The sequence below is a fragment of the Gopherus flavomarginatus genome, chromosome 9 (genome assembly GCF_025201925.1).
Source record: "Gopherus flavomarginatus isolate rGopFla2 chromosome 9, rGopFla2.mat.asm, whole genome shotgun sequence".
Taxonomy (NCBI): Eukaryota; Metazoa; Chordata; order Testudines; family Testudinidae; genus Gopherus; species Gopherus flavomarginatus.
In genome coordinates this window covers 58,063,731-58,083,429 of record NC_066625.1, presented here as the reverse complement: position 1 = coordinate 58,083,429, position 19,699 = coordinate 58,063,731, and the positions used below count along the sequence as shown (strand labels likewise).

At 42.7% G+C, this 19,699-nt stretch overlaps 1 protein-coding gene across 1 annotated transcript in view; it reads right to left on the bottom strand.

The window, feature by feature from the left end:
- Positions 1-19,699, bottom strand: part of CIB2 (calcium and integrin binding family member 2) — a 122,660-nt gene that overhangs the window by 83,054 nt on the left and 19,907 nt on the right. The window contains exon 2 of the mRNA XM_050967113.1: positions 12,910-12,944. Within this exon, the coding sequence (XP_050823070.1) occupies positions 12,910-12,944 (35 nt within the window). The remainder of the gene's footprint in view (positions 1-12,909; positions 12,945-19,699) is intronic.

Here is a 19,699-nt window from a genome sequence, read left to right as displayed (position 1 = left end):
CTAGGGTCTGGTTCTCTGCACAGCACTGGGAGCAGGATACGCCCCACTGGTGGGGATATGGAGGAGCAGAGGGGCTAGGAGCAGTGAAGGGGCAAAGCAGGGAGAGGACATCAAGAGGGGGAGCAGGTAAACAGACAATGTGTAGGCAGCAGAGGTGACATGTAACCGGCCACTGCCTAGCACCTACCTGCACTCACCAGCCACCGCAGCTCACAGCCAGTGCCATCCAGAAATGGGATGGGGGGCAGGATCCTGCTGGCTGAGAGCCAGCACGCAGCAGGGACTGTGCTAATGGACCAGCAGGGGGAGCAACCGGCCATACACACTGCAGCTGTGCCCTGCCATCAGCCTTACACACCCATCCCCATTGTCAATCACTGGACCTTGCCACTCACTGCTGGTCAGCAGGCAGCTGGCGAGCAAGGATCTGCCCAGCAGTAGGACCTGCCAGTACTGATGGGGGGAGACAGAAAATCTGGGAAAATTTGCCCTTTTCTAAGAAAAAAATTGGGACACCTGCAGGAGGGATTAAATATGGAACTGTCCCTTTAAAAATGGGATGTCTGGTCACTCTAAGTGTAGCACATGTGTAAGAAATTGCAGAGTAATCAGATTTGTGAGGAAAACAGAAGATGCAAGCAACTACAGAGCTAGAAAAGATCAGCATAAAGTTGGAAGCTGGCACAATACTTTTACGACAGGGCTGGAGAACTGATAGAGAAATGAGAAACTAATACATATGTATTAGGAACCCCCCCCCCAGCAAAAGCTATATAAAATCAGCTTAATAAAGGGAAGTAGAAGCTTTGAATTGTCCAGTGCTGGAAAGAAAATAGTGCAGGGGTGAAAATAACTTAAAGGACTTATCGGTACTCCAGAGTCCTCCAGAGGGGGAGGGGCCTCAACCAGAAGAGGCATGGCCTCTATCAGAAGAGGTGGGGCCTTTAAATCCCAGGGCTTTTAAATCAGGATTTACAGGGCTCAGGGATTTGGCTGAAGCTAGGAGCCGGGCCCTTTAAATCACCCCTGGAGCTACCAGCTGCAGAGGCAGCTGGGAGCCCTGGGGTTTGGGCAGGGGTGAAAGTAATTTACATTTCTTACCCATATGGTCCAATCGCAAGCAACCCACCTCTCCTACATACTTCATGGATCCCTCCCATTGCATGACATAGATAGAGAAAATAAAGCTACTATTACTACTACCAGTACTGCCTATAATAAAACTTTACTATTGGAATAAGCCTGATAAAGTGAAAACTCACTGTCACATTTTTCTCTGTGTCTTCCCTCCTCCTCCAGCCAGGCTGCTGACACTAGGCTCCATGCTTTCTCCCTGCCTGGCATTCAGCAGCTGCAGGGGCTTCCCTCTAGCTTGCAGCAGGGAGACTGCCTGAGGGAGGGAGAATCCTGCCTCCTGCATAAGAACAGTTTAAACTCAGTTGTTCCCTGCACGGTTCAGTAACATTTCAAAGATGATCTGCAAGCAGTTTGGACATCACAACCATGATCCTCTGCTGGGGAGGGAATGAGATAGATTTGAACTTGGAAATTGTTCCTGATTTTGATTGTGTTTTTTGTGTATAGGAGATCCCCTCATCTCGGGGGCAGAAAAGAACTGCCCCTGCCATGGTCACACACACCCTCCTCCCACCGCAACAACTGGGAGTGAAATTAACAAGGATGCCAGAAACGGCTCCAAAACCTGGGGGCTGAACTACGCAGGGAACAGCTGAGTTTAAACTGTTCTTATGCAGGCAGCAGCAGCAGGCATCTCAGCCAGTCTCTCTACTGCAAGCTAAAGCCTAGAGGAGAACCCCTGCTGGGGGAGGGAGAGGAATGCAGAGCCTTGTCTGCAGCCTGGCTGGAGGAGGGGGAGGGAGGACAGTGAGTTTTCCCCTTCCACGTGCTTTTATTAGCTCTGGATTTAAGCTGTGCAGCCAAATGCTTATATTTGTTATGTATATTAATATTGGAGAGATCCCTTCATCCCAGGGGCAGAAAAGGACTACCCCTGCCATGGTCAAACACACCCTCCCCCCAGCTACTGTGAGTGAAATTAACAAGGATGGCAGAAACCGCTCCTAACCCCGGGGGCTGAACCACTCAGGGAACAGCTGAGTTTAAACTATTCTTTTGCAGGGAGCAGGCTTCTCCCTCCCTCAGGCAGTCTCCTTTTCTTACCAGTCCTCTGTACAGGCTTACTTTCACCTCTGCAACAGTTAGATTGTCCCGATCTGCTGCCCAATTGTAATTAACTGATCCATGATTGCTGGTGTTTTGCCTTAACAGATTTGTTAGACCCATCTGCTGAGTGGTGAATTTCAATCCAACACCTATCAGGTGCACTTCACACCCCTTGTCAGTGGTTTAGCTGGGATTCACACAAGCTCCACCCAAGGGAGAGGGGAAAGAGTTTGGGCAAAGGGAAGAGGTGTAGCCATGGTCCACAATAAAAGCTGATCTGATGTCCACAAACCATTATCTAGAGCAGGGGTAGGCAACCTATGGCACGTGTGCCGAAGGCAGCACACGAGCTGATTTTCAGTGGCACTCACACACGCTGCCTGGGTCCTGGCCACCGGTCTGGAGGGCTCTGTATTTTAATTTAATTTTAAATGAAGCTTCTTAAACATTTTAAAAACCTTATTTACTTTACATACATCAATAGTTTAGTTATATATTATAGACTTATAGAAAAAGGCCTTCTAAAAACTAAAACGTATTACTGGCACGTGAAACCTTACATTAGAATGAATATACAAAGACTTGGCACACCACTTCTGAAAGGTTGCCAACCCCTGATCTAGTGAGTGCCCAAGAATCAGAGCTCCTATTCCAGCCTAGGGATTTTAGGGGCTGCAGAGCCTATGGATCTAGGCGATAGGTATGTTAGAAATAATTCTACCTAGCTACTATAAAGCTCTTTTCATTTACAGAGTTCAAAGCACTTTATAAAGGAGTATAAGATTCATTATTTCCATTTTAAAGATGAAAAGCACAGTGATAAAGTGCCTTGCCCAAGGTCACATAAGCAAGTCAGTGGTTGAGCAGGGAGCAGAACTGCAGTCTTTTGATTCCCATCTAGTATTCTGCAACTAGATTAGATTGCTTCCTCGTGCCCTGCCCTGGGGTTAGGAGGTGAATTCTATCCCCCAATCTGCATGTAGATCCCTGAACAGGACACCTATTTCTGTTGGAGGAATGACTCATAGGTTCAATGAGCCCCTCTACACCATATCACAATATATCTTACAGGGGGAAATACTACTAGGTATTTTTCTTCAAGAGTAAGTGCCAAAATTATAAACGTTTGAAAAAGGCAAATGTAATATCATGTTTCAGAAGTGGGCCACTTGGAATATTGTGCACTGTGCGCAGATCAGAAGAAAAGAGAGATCTTTTGCCCTACAAATCGCCTAGGGGTGATGGAGCAAAAAGAAAGAACATGTGGCTCTTATTTACAAAATTAGACACCTAGCTATTGCCATCAATACCAAGGACCCCATTTTCAGTGAGGTCATATCTTGTTGATACTGCACACACTCAACCCTTCCTCCCCCAGAGTACTGATACATAAACTGCTGCCTGTCAGCTTTCTGTAGGAGTCTGTTCTTCATCTTCATCCATTATTTGTGACTATGTATTACTAATGTGCTATTAGATCACCATATATTTTTGCAGTGCAAGAACTTGTATGTCATTTTTCCTCATTATAGTTTTCAAATTAGTAGCAGAATAAGAAGCAATACAGGCTACAGATTTCTTCAGGGTCAATTATCCTTGATAAATTAGCCCTGAATTTTCAACCATAGCACTGTCCAGAGCAAGTTGAGTAATTTGCTACACAAAGCTATACATGTGATATTGACAACATACAGTGCTAAGACTTATGTGCCTTTATACATGTTGCGAGAGAAAATAATTCTGAAGCCCATAGATTGTTTCCATATAATTATATACAAATTCTGACTTTGGGGTTCCCTAATATTAAGGAAGGACTCTGAGCACAATCCTATTTTAAAACAATTTTCCTTGCCTGTACTACTGACATCTTACCTTGTTCTAGATGAAAGTATTTTAAAGTTCTATTTTAGTTCTCACTGCTTGTTTAATTTTTGCATTTCACTGAGCTTGGACAATGAAGAAAAACTAATAAAAAAGACTGGACAGTTATATGGCTAAGAATGTCCAGAGTTATAATAAGGATATTTAAAAGACCAAGAGTTTTGGGTGGGATATCAGTGTTACCAACTCATGATTGTATCAAGAGTCTCACAATATTTGTTGATTTTCTTATAGCCCCAGCTCCTGGAGTCATGTTATTACATGAGAATATCAGCTTTCATTTTTTAAAACAGTTACTAGCCCTCATGGTTGTGGAAGAAGCATGAAAATGTAAATTCTACAGGCTCAGAAACCAGAAACCAAATAAAAAGCACCCGAAAAACCTTATGTTTAGAAATCACATGATCTTTTAGACTCTAACTCGTGATTTTTCAATGTTTGGGGCTGGCAATATGGAATATATACCCTCATGCTTCAGATCACAAACCATTCCTGGTTATTAAATGCAGGTTACAGCTGGTAAAATTGTAGGGACTGTGCTATGCAGGAGGTCACACTAGATGGTCTCTTTTAGCCTTGAAATCTACAAGCATCTAACTAATGTTTTATTTCCCAATCTCTCTTCTCTGGGGCCAAGTTATTCCATAGTTACCCATTGCAGGGTTTCTTGCATCTGCCTCAGAAACAGCTGACACCGGCACTGCTGGACACCAAATATTGGACTAGAGAGATCACTGGTCTGATTTGTTATGGCAATTCCAGTGTTCCTAATATCATTACTATGCATCATTTGTGTCGCTGTAGTATCTAGGAGCACCACTCAGAGAACAGGATCACTTGTGCCAAGCACTGTATAAACAGAACAAAACAAACAAACAAAAGACTGTCCCCTGCCCAAAGAGCTTACTATCTAATCAATAAATTTTTTTGTTACTCATATATTCAAAAGTGGCAATTAACTTTGAATCCTTCATACAAGTCTCAATTTTAGGTTCCATGCTCTAGCACAAGACTGCATCATTTGGGATGCAGACACCTCTGAGGTGGTTTTGGTTTTAGTTTTTTTAAGAAGACAAAAGTTTTCCATTGGAATTACAAAAATCACATCCGCATTCCTAGTGCTCTTACACTTGGTAAAGGTTGTTCACACAAAATCTAAATTTTGGACCAAGTATGTTACTGGATATTTTGCTGTAAGCTAAACATAAGCATGTTGCATAACCATCTATGTTACATGGGGGAAATAGAGCCCACGCACTGGCTTAGAAGGGTGATGCTCACGCTAGTTTAGTAGTATTGAGAAAACTCCACAAAAGAGAAGAGAGCACAAAGGATTTTTCACAAAACTAACCATGACAAATGTGCTTTTGTGGTTGTCTTTTGCTGCCTCACTGAGTCTTTTTGTGTGTGCCTACCTCCCAGGTAAATCGCCTAGGTTAAACAAAAAATAAAACTGAAACAGAGCCTAAATTTTACAGGATCATCACATACCCTAATATTAATCAACCCTATGAGCACACAACAAAGTAGAGAGAAGGAAACTTAGGGAACTAACTCTTTGCCTGCCAGCCTCTTAGAAGAAGTGATAGGAGACCCATTGTCACTGTGCCTCCCCAGCACAAGGAGACACTTGATTTTTGTTCCATGTAACTTTGGCGGCTCTTCTTCCTCGTAATGCCAGGAACATTGAAATGAACTGCTACTGTGTCTCAGTTGATGAGAGACCACTATTAAAAACTTGACTTTTGTATAATAAACTTGTGCAGTGCTATTCGCCTGATGCATTCTCTTAAATCCTGATCCTGCAAACACTTATGCACATGCTTAAACTTTAAGTCTGAGTAGTTCCATTGACATCAGAGGCACTGCTTGCCTGCTTAAAGTTAAGCACATGAAAAATTGTTTGTAGGGACCTTATGTCGAGCAGATGGTTACTGACAAAAAGTATTTATGCCTCCATAACAAAGTGATTTGATCCTGACATTACAACAGCACAGTCTGAACCATAGGTTAAAACAATATAGCTGAGTAATTGGATGAATCAGAGAAGCGATAATGGGACAGAGAACCTATCTCCTCGGGTTGCTCATTCATAATTGACCCAATTCAGTAGTGACCAATAGTCCCTACCAATTGTAAAGGTTGTTCTACTGTTTATGTGAAATAAGTTGATAGTCTCAGTCCAGTTCTCTGTCATAGTGCACATGCTCCAGATCATACAAAACACCATTACTTTTGCATTCCTCTATCGGTCTCAGTGAATAGGCCAATGATTAAATGGGTATAATTCCAGATCCTCAAAGATATTTAGGTATGTAACTCCATTGACTTCAATAGGAATTAGGTGCCTAAATACCTTTGAGAATCTGAGCCATAGTCCCCGTGTTCCCTTCTAAGTCATGGATCAGACACATTGACAGGGTGGCATGAGGAAGCTTGTATTGCTTCTGTCTGCTCTCTAACTATGGACAAAGACCTCCTGTCCCTAGAGCCGTCAGCTAGATTCACTAAATGAAATATTGTAGGGAAAAGTCTCCAAAGAAAACTTTTGCTTTAACAAAAGTGATGTAATTCATCTGCCCTGGCTTCAATCTATCTCTAGATTGTCCACTGAACTATATGGCTGCATATATAAAAAATGTTTTTGAGACAAACAATGACCACAATAAGCAGAAACCTATCTTATCTTCTACAAATGATCTTTTAGATGTTCCTTCTGTCAGATTGCTTAAGAAGATCAAACATGCTAGATAATACTTCTCAGCTTGTGAGACTAAGATCACATAATGTTAACAGGGATCATTGTGAAGGGGCCTTCTTAAAAACAAAGGCTAAGTAATTTAAAAAAAATCAAGATGATTATGATTCCAAGGAAATAGAATATTATTAATTCAGAGTCATCGGGACAAAATCTCCTGAGCCTAGAAACTGATAACTGCACAAATCCTTTGCATGATGAGACCCAGGGCTTGTCTACATCACAAAGTTGCAGCGCTGGTGAGGGGGTTACAGCGCTGCAACTTAGGAGGTGTACACATCTGCAGGGCATCACCAGCGCTGCAACTCCCTGTTTGCAGCGCTGGCCGTACTCCCGTTTTGTCTCGGGTGTAGAGGATCCAGCGCTGGTGATCCAGCGCTGGTAATCAAGTGTAGACACTTACCAGCACTTTTCTTGACCTCCGTGGAATAAGCAGGTATCCCAGCATACCTGAGGAAGCCTCTGGTAATCAAGCTGGTCTCCTTCCCTGCGGTTTGCTCTCGTGTTCCCCGAACCCCCGTGCAAGCAGGTCTCCTTCCCTGCGGTTTGCAGGGGGGTTCGGGGAACGCGAGAGCAAACCGCGGCGAAGCTGGTCTCCTTTCCCAGTTTGCTCTTGCGTTCCCCGAACCCCGAGCAAGCAGGTCTCCTTCCCTGCGGTTTGCAGGGGGGTTCGGGGAACGCAAGAGCAAACCGCGGCGAAGCTGGTCTCCTTCCCCGGTTTGCTCTCGCGTTCCCCGAACCCCCGTGCAAGCAGGTCTCCTTCCCTGCGGTTTGCAGGGGGGTTCGGGGAACGCGAGAGCAAACCGCGGGCAAGCTGGTCTCCTTCCCTGGTTTGCTCTCGCGTTCCCCGAACCCCCCTTGAAGCCGCCCAACAGCGCTGCAGTGTGGCCACATCTAACACCACTTGCAGCGCTGGTTGCTGTAAGTGTGGCCACTCTGCAGCGCTGGCCCTATACAGCTGTACTAATACAGCTGTAACAACCAACGCTGCAAAATTGTAGATGTAGACATACCCCCAGTCAGTGTAACAGGGACTAGAGACCTACACAATGACATATGGCAACCAATCTGGCAGTGGGCCAAAGAGATAAGAACATTAACATGTGGGAGGATCCTGTTGAACAAATTACTTCATTGCCTCTATAGAGATTCATCACCACTGACAACTGCCTGTCAATGCAGTTAGATTGGCTGTGGGTTCAATCAGCCAGCTGGAGCAGGACAACATTAATCAGCCTTACTTTTATAGAAACAAAGGATGGATTCAATTGCTTGCCACATCAGCAAGTAGCACATAAAATGGACATGTGCTCAAATGAGCTTGTAAATCATATAAGCATCTGAACCTATTCCATTTTAACTATTTCTCCAGCCGTTTAGTCGCTATTGCAGAAACATTTTCTTTGTACAGACACCTATCAGGAGTTTTAACTAAAGTTTCACCTACAATAACATATTAACCATGATCTGTATGTATGTACTTGGAAATTTGCTCTCTAACATTGTCTCTTTCAAATCCAGTTAAATGTCATTAGTGCCTCAGTCATTACTGTGCTTGTTCAAATTTCATGAACCAATATATTACACAGATTTGTGCCATGCGAAGCAATAAGACCACAGAAGTTGTTCTAAATTATGTATAAAAGCTACAGTTTGCCAGTTTTGAGATTACTGTGATTACCTTGGGACCGCTATACATGGCACAGGCTGCTCTAAATTATGCTGGGGGCCATTTTGACCCACGGATACCCCAGAATTGGAAGCACAAAGGTGGCCTTTCCTTCCCATTCTGCAGTGAGTCTAGACTCAGCACAACTGAGATTCTAGCCCAGATACAGACAGCTGAAGTAAGCTGGTCACTGGTGCAGGGCTGTGAGGGGGGTGGGTATAAAGCAGTTTTTCTCTGATAAGAAAAAAAAATTCTTCTGCATGTTCAGCTTTAGCAGTTTGAGAATAAGAACTTTAATGATGAAAATTAAATCCTTAATTCCTTTCATTTCTGGGAATCCACATTTTTGAGCCTACATCTGTTTTTTCCAAATATTCATAGACTATTAGGGTTGGAAGGGACCTCAGAAGGTCATCTAGTCCAACTCCCTGCTCAAAGCAGGACCAATCCCCAGCAGAATATTACCCCAGTTCCCTAAATGGCCTCCTTGAGGACTGAACTCATAACCCTAGGTTAGCAGACCAATGCTCAAACCACTCAGCTATCCCAAATATTGAATTCTTGCCACAAATTTAGTTGACACATTAGTACTGATTGTCACCCGAGACACAGTCAGCCAGGCTTTTAATGCAGGTGTTCTGAATTCTTCACTGGTATGTAATTTTTTCTCTCTGGACTGCCTATCCTGCATATTGTATGTTTAGCAGAAATTCATCCCATCACTGACTGTGATGAAGCCAATGATTCTCTCAGGCTATTGGTTCTATTACTGAGTGTTTCCAGCATGCCCTCAGAAATGAACTAATAGGAGAGAGAGAAATGACTCCAGAGAGAAAGAAGGCAGCTTTGAATCAGGCTTGGCAAATCACCACACCTAAAAAAGGTTCAAACATTCTGACCTTCTGTTAACATGTCTCTATGAAATTGCAACTCACAGCTGATCAGAACCTTGAATGTAAACCACTTAACTTTGTGTCACCTAAGAGTGCATCTGAAGGATGCCTGCTGTAACACACTCCAGCTTAAATGTCAAAGCCTCTAACTTATTAAAGAGTTTTATAGCCTTCTCCCAGATCAATATTTCTTAATAGATTCTCCTCAGAAATTAAGTCAGACTTTCTGGCCTTTTGTTCTCCAGATCCTATCTACACACAGCACCTCCTTCAGCAACGTGGGAATGATCAAAAGCATTCTCCACCCTCGTGCTGCTGAGAATGGTTTTGAGATTAAAGTCCAGGAGTGGAAATCAAGAGAGCTGTGTGTTAGTCCTAACTCATTCCTAACTACAGACTCCCTGTCCTATCTACAGACTCAGTCCTAACTACAGACTTCCTGTATAAAACAGGGCAAGTCACTTAACTTCTTTGTCCTTAAGTTTCCCCTATCTAAAATGGAGATCGTCATAATTATTTCCAGTTACAATTAATTCATTAATGTTTGCAAAGTGCTTTGAGTTCCACAGAGGGAAGTGGTGTTAGAAGTTCGTTTTAGAAATGTGTATAAAAGTGTGCGTTGGTGGGCATATGAGAATCAAATTAACCTGTGCAATAGGAGTGCAACATCAGCTGATTTTTACAGAGCTCTTGATGAATACACTGCTGCCATGTCTGCATAAATAGGCTGAATTTTCACAGGAAACTATATGCTTTCTCCCAGTATCACACTCCCAGGAATATCACTGAACAATTTCTAAAAGTTACATTACAATTTGTCCATTAGTTTGGTGCCCACTTCATCCTTCTGTACCAATTGTGACAAATTCTGTTATTGTCTAAGTTGCTGTCCTTCAGCAGAACTGAGAGTCCTGCAGCCTTGACTGGACATACAATTATCATTCATTTTTATTTTATCTGCATGGCTTTCTGTAGGGTACACTGAACACAGAAATGACGTCTTTCCAGCTGTAATGATAACGTATCGTTCCTGGGGGTACACAACTTTCTCAAAGAAGTTACAGCCAGGTCTACAACAAATCACAACCTATGGGATAATTTTTAGCCACAGACTTTGCTAGGGAATGGTGCAGAGCTGCCTAACCCCAGCAGGAACTCCTGGGGGTATGTGTGATGTTGCACTCCATATGTTTATGGAAATATGCTTATGAGTGTGAATATAATGTAACTGGAATATGCTTTATGCAAAAGGTCTCCTGTAAGGTATCATTACAAATCTTATAATCTACTGAGTTTGTTCATCCTATTTGTATGAATGTATCATTCTTGTATACAGACCTAGAAATATGAAGTATTGCTCTGAAATCCTATTGTAATTATGCAACGTGTGGGCCATTAATGGTGGTTAAGAATCTTGATGGCTCCCATCGACCAGGACAATTGGTTGTAAATGGCTCTGTTTACTTGTAAGCCTTCCTGTATATGTGGGTGCCAGCCAGTGAGTAATGAAGTCTCACAGGACATGTGAACATGTCACTGGAATCCATCTTAAACCTGGTGCTTTTCCATTTAGAAGGAAGGGTGGGAACCTAGAGAGAGACAAAGGATTCCTGCCTTGTGCCAAAGATATAAAAGGGGGTGGAACAGAACAAAGGGAGCTATAGTCATGAGAAATCTCCTAGTTACCACCTGAGCTGGAACTAACAAGAACTGTACTAGGTGAAAGGATTGGGCCCAGACTAAGAAGGAGTCTAGTCTGTGAAAGAAGTTTATTGGAACATCTCTGAGGGTGAGATTTACCTGTATTCAGTTTCTTAAATGTATTAGTCTTAGACTTGTGTGTTTTGTTTTATTTTGCTTGGTAACTTACTTTGTTCTGTCTGTTATTACTTGAAATCACTTAAATCCTAGTTTTTATACTTAATAAAATCACTTTTGTTTATTTATTAACCCAGAGTAAGTGATTAATACCTGGGGGAGCATACAGCTGTCCATATCTCTCTATCAGTATTATAGAGGGAGGACAATGTATGAGTTTACCCTGTATAAGCTTTATACAGAGTACTGCAAATTTATTTGGGTTTGGATACCATTGGGAACTGAGTGTCTGGGCGCTGGAGGTAGGAAACCTGCTGAGCAGTTTTGGTTAAAGTCTGCAACTTTGGGGGCACGGTTCAGATCCTGGGCTGTGTTGCAGTGGCGTAGAGTGTCTGCTTCAACAAGACAGGGTTCTGGAGTCCCAAGCTGGCAGGGAAAATGGGCTCAGAGGTAGTTTCAGCACATCAGGTGACAGTCCCAAGGAGGTCTCTGTGACTGAGTCCATCACAGTATGCACCTGAGAAAGGTTCAATGTCTGGGGGCCTAAGATGAGAGAGTAGCAGCTGCTACACCTGTTGCAGCTACATTTGAAGAAGTTAGTGCCTGTCTTGGTGCTAGCTTGGAACAGCTTTTCACACCTTATGTTCAGGGACTGGGTTTGTCTGGCTCTTGCACCCATGCTCAGAGTGAGTACAATCCAGCCAATTCACATCACAGAAATGCTCTCCCACAGCCCTGCTGTATTTTAGATAATAACTTACAGACAGTAGAGACCTGGGACACAATCAGCCCCAGCATAAGTGGATGCATCTCTCAGTGGCTTTGAGGAAGCCCAGGACAGGACTGCATCCTTTCCTCTGTGCGCAGTGAGATAATCCAAGTTATTGGCTAAAATTCACCTCCACTTTCCCAATAACTGCGTACTCATCATGGAACCGTTTAGTCTTTTGTGGACAGAACTCATTGAACATTTGACTCACGGAGTTTTACAGACACAAGGCAAAGGCAAAGAATGTTTTCAATACAGAACACATTTATTCCTGAGCTCAACACAGCTCCTAACATTTGCAAAGACAAAAACCTTTTACCTGACATTTCTCACAGATGATCAGAGTATGGCTCAATCCTGCACTACTGATGCGGGCAAAACACCTCCACTGAAGTCAATGAGATTTTTGCCTGCTTCAGAAGGATGGGATTAGGCCCTAGTATCATCAAGAAAATTAAGCTGTCCATAAACCAGCACATTTTAATGTCACTACAATTTCAGGCCCACCTGTTCTGCTCACCCTAAAGTCTATAGCAAAACTTTCATTAACAAGAAAGGATGGAGCCCTTAGTGGTTAAACTGAGCAGGTTTAGCAATTACGAAGTTATTTTAGATGACAGTACAAGTTGGCAGGCATTCAACAGAGGAACGACTTCCCTGACTTTCCCTGCCATGGTACTACAAGAGTTGGTTTTTTGCTATCACCTGTCTTGCCAATGTAACAGTATTACAATAAGAACAGTAGCAGAACTGATTCCCTAGCTAGTAGGGTATTGGTGAGTTCATACATTTGTGTATTATAGGTACGTTTTAGGACCAAATCCTGTGCTCATTTACTCACATTGGCTTTAATGAGTTTCCTCACATGAGTTAGGAGAGCATAATTTGGCCCTTTCCATACAAATTATGAAGGAAGAATGGAATATGATCTGCTTACCGAAGGATTTCTTTCCGAGTGAAGAAGGTACAATCCTGTTAAAAAAGAAAACACATTACTGTACTAGAGAGAGAGACACTTATCAACTGCAAGAAAATGGCTTCTACCTTCCTGGAAAGAAGGTAAACTTATGCATAGCCTGGTTTGGGTTCACAATGAGGTGTTGGGAAATGTAGGCTGTAAAATAACTGAAATGTGAACTGACCTAAAACGGAGGACGCAACTGTCAGAAGGGTTTTATTTATTGATGGACTGAAACATCAGAAAACATATCATGTCTGCTATACATGCTACGTGTAGCATTGCTCAGGCTAGCCCCAGAATTGTGAGATGACCAGACTAGAAAGGGGACTAAGACCAATAAGAAGAGCTCTGTGCCAAAAACGTGCAATAAATGGACTTGGGGGAATCTGTCTTAACTTTTAAATTTGTACTGCAAAATATACACAGCAAACTAAATTGCAAACAATTATTATTAATACTTGTTTATATTGTGGTAGCACCTAAGAGCCCCAGTGATGGACCAGGACTCCCTTATCGTAGGCACTGCACAAACGCAGAACAAAAAGATGGTCCCACTCCAATGAGCTTACAAATTAATCCACCTTCTTCCCAATGGTATTTGGAGAGACAAGCCATTGCATAGATAGAAATAATTTACTAAACTTCAAAGCAGAGCTGGCTGACTACAACCAAGCACAGGACCCAGAGCTCATGGCGATTCTGAGGGCTGTCTGGTTCAACCATGTCTGTTTCTTTTTTAGTCACTGTTTACAAACATTCATATGAATGTTTTTTTTTCCTCCTGAGGATTGGCACTTCTGACCATACCGCAAAGAGCCCATCATCATTATTGCTTCTAGTTGATGCCCTTGGTGGAAGTCTCAGTAATGGCCAACAACTGAATGGACCGTGGAAAATTCACACCTAGATCAGCAAGCTCCCCTGGGATTCAGTCCTGTGAGGTTCTGAGCACTCTGGCCTTAATCAATCAATGCACTTGCTAAGCATATGCCTAAGTGTTTTGCTGGATTGAGGCCAGAGTACTCAGCACCTTGCTGATCTAACACAAGGTGAAGGATGGGCTACGTTGTCAGGCACTGTGGGGAAACATAACCTATCACTGACCATACTGCAGTGTGCAGTTCTGTGGATAAAGAGAAAATTCCTCTTCACCAGCTCTGTTAATCCAGCGCCTTCCTCCAGCATAGACTGATAGCAAATTAATCAAGACCACATTTCCCTAGTTTGCTTATGAGAACTTCATGTGGGACTGTCAAAAGCCTTACTAAAATCAAAATACATCACATCTACTGCTTCCCCTCATCCACAAGGCCAGCAATCTGGTCAAAGGAGGCTATTAGGTTGGTTTGGCATGACTTGTTCTTGATAAATCCATGTTGCCTGTTCCCTATTTGACTGTAGGTGCTTACAAATTTATTGTTTATTAATGTATTCCAGTACCTTTCCAGGTATCAAAATTAGGCTGACTGGTCTATAATGTCATTCACTTGGAGCAAATCTCGCCCCAGCCTCCACGTCTGGGAAGGGTTCCCTGCTAGCAGAATTCGTACAGTTCTCCTGGACAAGAGGCTAGGGGCAATGTTTGGGGAGGAAACACAGGGAATGGACATCCTCTGGTCTTCCAGTCTGTGGCTGAGGCACATGAAGGGAGCAGAGCCTCAGCAGCACAGCTCCATGGCTTGGCAGGAAGATTCCTCCTGCTCCACCCCACTATACTCCAGTGCCCAGCTTATCAGGCTGGCACGAGGAATTGGGCCTTAATTATTTTCTTTTTAATGTAAATAATGTAAAATATATTGCATTTTCCACAGTTAGTTAGTGACAAAGTAATAATGTTTGACCCGTTAGATGTCCTGATTAGAGCAGGTAGGGGAAGCAAATACTCTTGCTCTTTAGACCCCTGAAGAAAAATCATTTAATTCCTTCACTGAGAATCATTTTAGCCAACTGCCTGTTCCTTCCAGAAGGAGCAATAGCTGGTTGTAGCAGCATCCTCTAGGCTGTCTCAGGTTTCCAGGTAGGCGATCACACCTGCTTCCATCAATTATTAAGTTGTCTTGCTCCTATCTATACGAAGTGGTAGGAAAGGCTGCTCCTCCTTTCGTGTATTGTGTAACAGAATAGTGTTACAGGGGCACAATCGAAGGGCTCCTTGTGAGCTGCTGACAGTTATGTCACATTGTCTGGAACTGCACAAAGTGAAATAAGAGCCAGCTGGTTAAGTCTTCATTAATTCCAGCACATGTAACACCTACTGTCAAGGTATCGTTTAAAGACACTTAATTTACCAAAGAACAGCTGGTGTAGTTTGACAAATAAATGTGATGCTGTCAATAGCAATCTTCCTGTAATTATATACACTCAGGAAAGCAGTGGAAACTGTTATTTAACTAGCGAGCTAATGGGGGTCTTATGTGCAAGTGGATGCAAAGATGAAAAGGACAAAATTACCTTTTAAGAATGACTTAAGCTGCTCTACATTCCTGAAATAAACACATTTAAAGATGATTTGGAAACACAGTGGTGGCTCAGCTATTTTATAACATAGTTTCTTTTTGAGTGTGGGGACAGAAAAAAGCATGGTTTAATCACGTTAGGGAGCCATGTTTTAATCCTGTTAGAGCCTTAGCCTAAACCATAGTGACATAGGACATAGAACTGGAAGTGACTTCCAGGATCACCATGTTGAGACCTCTGCTACTGCATCCTTTACATGGCTTTCCACAGTGCATCCAGGAAAAAATACATCACACATTATAACAAAGGTGGGCCATGACAATGTCCCTCAGCCAAGTCTGAACATAGCAATGGGGTGTTACAGTGGTATAGAGAGACAAGGTGGGTGAGGTAATATCTTTTATTGGACCAACTTCTGTTGGTGACAGAGGCAAGCTTTTGAGCTACATAGAGCTCTTCTTCAGGTTCGGGAAATGTACTCAGAGTATCACAGCTATATACAAGGTAGAACAGATTGTTTAGCATAAGTAGTTAACATATTTCAAGGGACTATTCAAGATGAAGTGACCCATTAACATCTCACCAGTTATGGGAGAGGGTAAAGGGGGAAAAGGCTGGGGGAGGGATTAAGTGGATTACAGATTATTGTAAGAACCATCAATCCAGTGACTCTGTTCAGTTCATGATTTTTAGTATCTAGCGAAGTTGTGAATTTAAGCTCCCAGGTTTGTCCTTTGAAGGTGTGCAGGTTTCCTTTGAGGATGAGGACTGAAAGGTCAGATATAGAGTGATCACTTTGTGAAAAGTGTTCACCCACAGGTGATAAGATATATTTTTGTCTTTTATCATTTTTCTTTGTAAATTCATTCAAGAATGATTGTCTTGTTTCACCCACATAAGTTGTTGTTGGGGCATTTAGTGCATTGGAAGAAGTACACCATGCTGTTAGCTGTTTGGCTGCCTGGGTTCCCTCTGTGTGCCATCCCAGTTCTGTGCAAGTAGCTGGCACAGCAGACCTTGAGCAAACCGCCCAATGACCACAAGATTTGTTAAGGTATGAAGGCACTTGGTCAGGTTTATTGTCAACGAAGCACAGTCCTAGCTCCCCAGATCAATGCCTTCAGTTAGACTAGCACATGTATGCCTGTGACAATGGATGCAGCTTAGTGAATGGCTGGACTTTCCATTCCCCCATCAGCTGGCCAAAGACACTCCTTTTGTGATACCTCTTTATACACCAATACGAATAAGTTAAGTATTGCCCCTCTGAGAGGGCTAGTTGCCACCATCCTTCTGGAATGTGTTTGTGTGTGTGTCAAGCTTTGACCACTATTTTAGCTCAGGACTCATACTAGGCCTCTGATACAAGGGCTTCTGTTTCAGGCCCTCTTCTTACTACACACCACATTTTGTGATAGGCATGGGTAGACTCATGGATCTTGAAAGGTGTGGTGTAGGGGGCATTGTATCATGGCAGTTGAGATATGGCTACAGGTTTTGCATCTGGCACCAGACCCTGACAGAAGAACAGTTTCAGTTTGTGGGTCCTGGTCTGTGGGGAGTTTGCTTCTAGAGATGAGCCTGGAGAGGCTGGGGGAATTATTTGAAGACCAGAAGAGGGGGCTCAGGAAAGATGTCTTTTAGGATGTGGTCCCCATCAAGTACGGGTTGTAATTGTTTGATGATATCCCATATAGGTTCCAAGTGACAACAAGAGGTGTGTGATTGGAGGGGGTTTTATTTTTGTATTGAAGAAGGTTCTCTCAGGGTATTTGTGTGGCCAGTTCTATGATGCGGTGACCTACTTCTCTTATGGAGTGTCCTTGTTGGGTGAAGGTGTTTTTAAGTGAATTAAGGTGTATTTTCCAGATCTTGTCATCGAGCATATTCTGTGGTACTTGAGTGCCTTATTGTAGAGAACAGATTTCTTGGTGTGTTTGGGGTGGTTACTGGATCTGTGAAGGTAGGTGTGGTGATCCGTGGGTTTCTTGTATATAGTTGTCTGTAGGGTTCCATTATTGAAGCTGATTGTGGAGTCCAGGAAGTTGATGCTAATATGAGAATGTTCTAGAGAAATTTTATTGTATTGGTGGTGGTTGTTGAAGTTATGGTGGAAATGTACGAAGGAGTTTAGGTTGTCTGTCTAGAGGATGAAAATGCCATCAGTGTAACCATCAGGAATTAAGGCCTACAGCAGGACTAGTCTCGAGGCAACCTCATCAGTACAGCTGGTCTGCAGCAGCAGTTTGATTAGCCACACACCTTGATTGGCTGCTGAGGCCAGCAGGGTGGCTCTTAAGCCAGCAAGAGCAACAGCTTGCTATCTTCTCAACACTTATGCCCACCACTGTACCTGCTTCTGTGCTACCCTGCTCCTGCCTTGCACCTAGTCTTGCCTTGGTCCTGTCCCTACCTGGAGCCCTTCCTTGCCTAATACCTTACTTGCTCCACTTTCTGACCTCAGGTTTTGACTCCTGGATCCTGACTCCATACTCTGGCTTTGCCCAGTTGCAAAGTGTAGATATGATTAAAACTATCCCAAAGTTTAGATATGTTGATAGCTGCAGTTTTGGTTTGTTCTGTCATAGAAACTTCATGGATGTTTGCATCCTGGATTTTGGTTCAAGCTTCTCTCTAGTAACTAAGGCATCATCCCTTTATATAGGCACTTTACATAACACACTGTCTATAAACTTATTTCAGGACTGCATGTTCAAATATCAGCCCAATGTCTAAAAAGTGTTTTGCATTTGAGAAGATTGGCTGATCCCACCTGGCATATAGTAAATAATTTTATTAAATTTTGTAGTGGCTGGAACTCTGGCAATTTAATTCCAATTTAATTAAAGACTTTTGGCCAGAATAAACGTGGAGGTGAATCATCTAATTTTCATCTGGCAATTTCATTCATACAGAAAATTATATAATGAGAAAGAATAAGTAGTAAACTAGCACATTATATTACCTCCTTCATAGTGGAGGGTGAATGGGGCTGGGAGAGACACGGGTTTAGTAGTCTATGTATTAGTTTGGCAATACCCAGCCTCCTTCAGACTGGAAGTTCAAATCCCAATAGAATCACCCCATCTTTCCAAGAGAGAGAATATTTACTACCATGTACATTACTGCACGTGGGTCTTTCTGACCAGACCCTTACCAACCACGCACCTGTCTGTGCTGCATAGGTATTGAAGCTCTGATGGCATTTTTCATAAAAGCAAGGGGCAGATCCTCAGCTGATGTAAATGCCCATAGTAAACCAAGTTATAACAATTTACACAAACTGAAAATTTGCCCTGAAGAGTTTATTCCCCATGACCCCGGCCAAAATATTCCCCTCCTTTTTGATCCCCACTGTTATACAGATGGCTGAACTACCTTCAACCCACTAGAGGTGCTCTCTGTGTGTGAAAGTTTCTGGAACCAAGATCCTGCTCTCCAAGTAGGAAATGCACAATGTTACATGCTTTAGCCACTGAGAGGATGTCTTCTCCTTTTATGTAGGCCTAACATTCAATACAAGCAGTCCCAATGCCCTTAAAAAAAAGTTAATTAGATGTCTGCTGAAGGGTCATTGATGTCCTTAGAAGTCCTACAACCAAAGGTGCACATTATCTACTAATGCACCTTCATTAGTAAAGTTTCTTTTTTCTGTATATCTGACTGGGGCAGTGAATATACTGAGCTTCTTTAGGTCATAAACCAACCAAAGTCCAATTAACTTTTCAGAATTCTCTTTCTCCCATACCCCATCACCTTTACCCTGAACACTAGGCCTAAATGTCCTGAGTCTGTTCAAATGTGCTCAATCTGAAATTTGTTCCAAGTAGTGTATTATGTGTTGCCTTAATTAGCAAGAGTGAAGTGCTGGCCTTTTAGCAAAGGCAATCAATTCTTAAATTTAACCCTAATTTGGATGACTTTTGAAAGAGGTTTTTTTTGGGGTGGAAGTTTAAGAGAAAAGGGGGAGGGGTTCTCTTCCATTCTTACGGGAGGATTAATAACCATCTTGTGCTTTCAGGGATAAATTCCAGCCACCCCTTCCTGGGTGCACAAGGTTTGGACAAGGTTGCAGGAGGAAGTTGAATTTCAGCAGAACAATATAGTCCTAGGATCAGAGAGATGCCTTTTTGCTGCCCCTGTGAAAAATCTCTCTAGATTAAGCCAAAATCTAAGCCACAGAAAATCATCGTTTGTGCATATGTACAAGTTTCTGGTACAATTTGATCTCCTTCCAGGCTGTATTGTACATGTTCTCAGGCCTTAATGAGCATCCCACAGCCCTTCAAAGTGAACACTGAATTCTAAA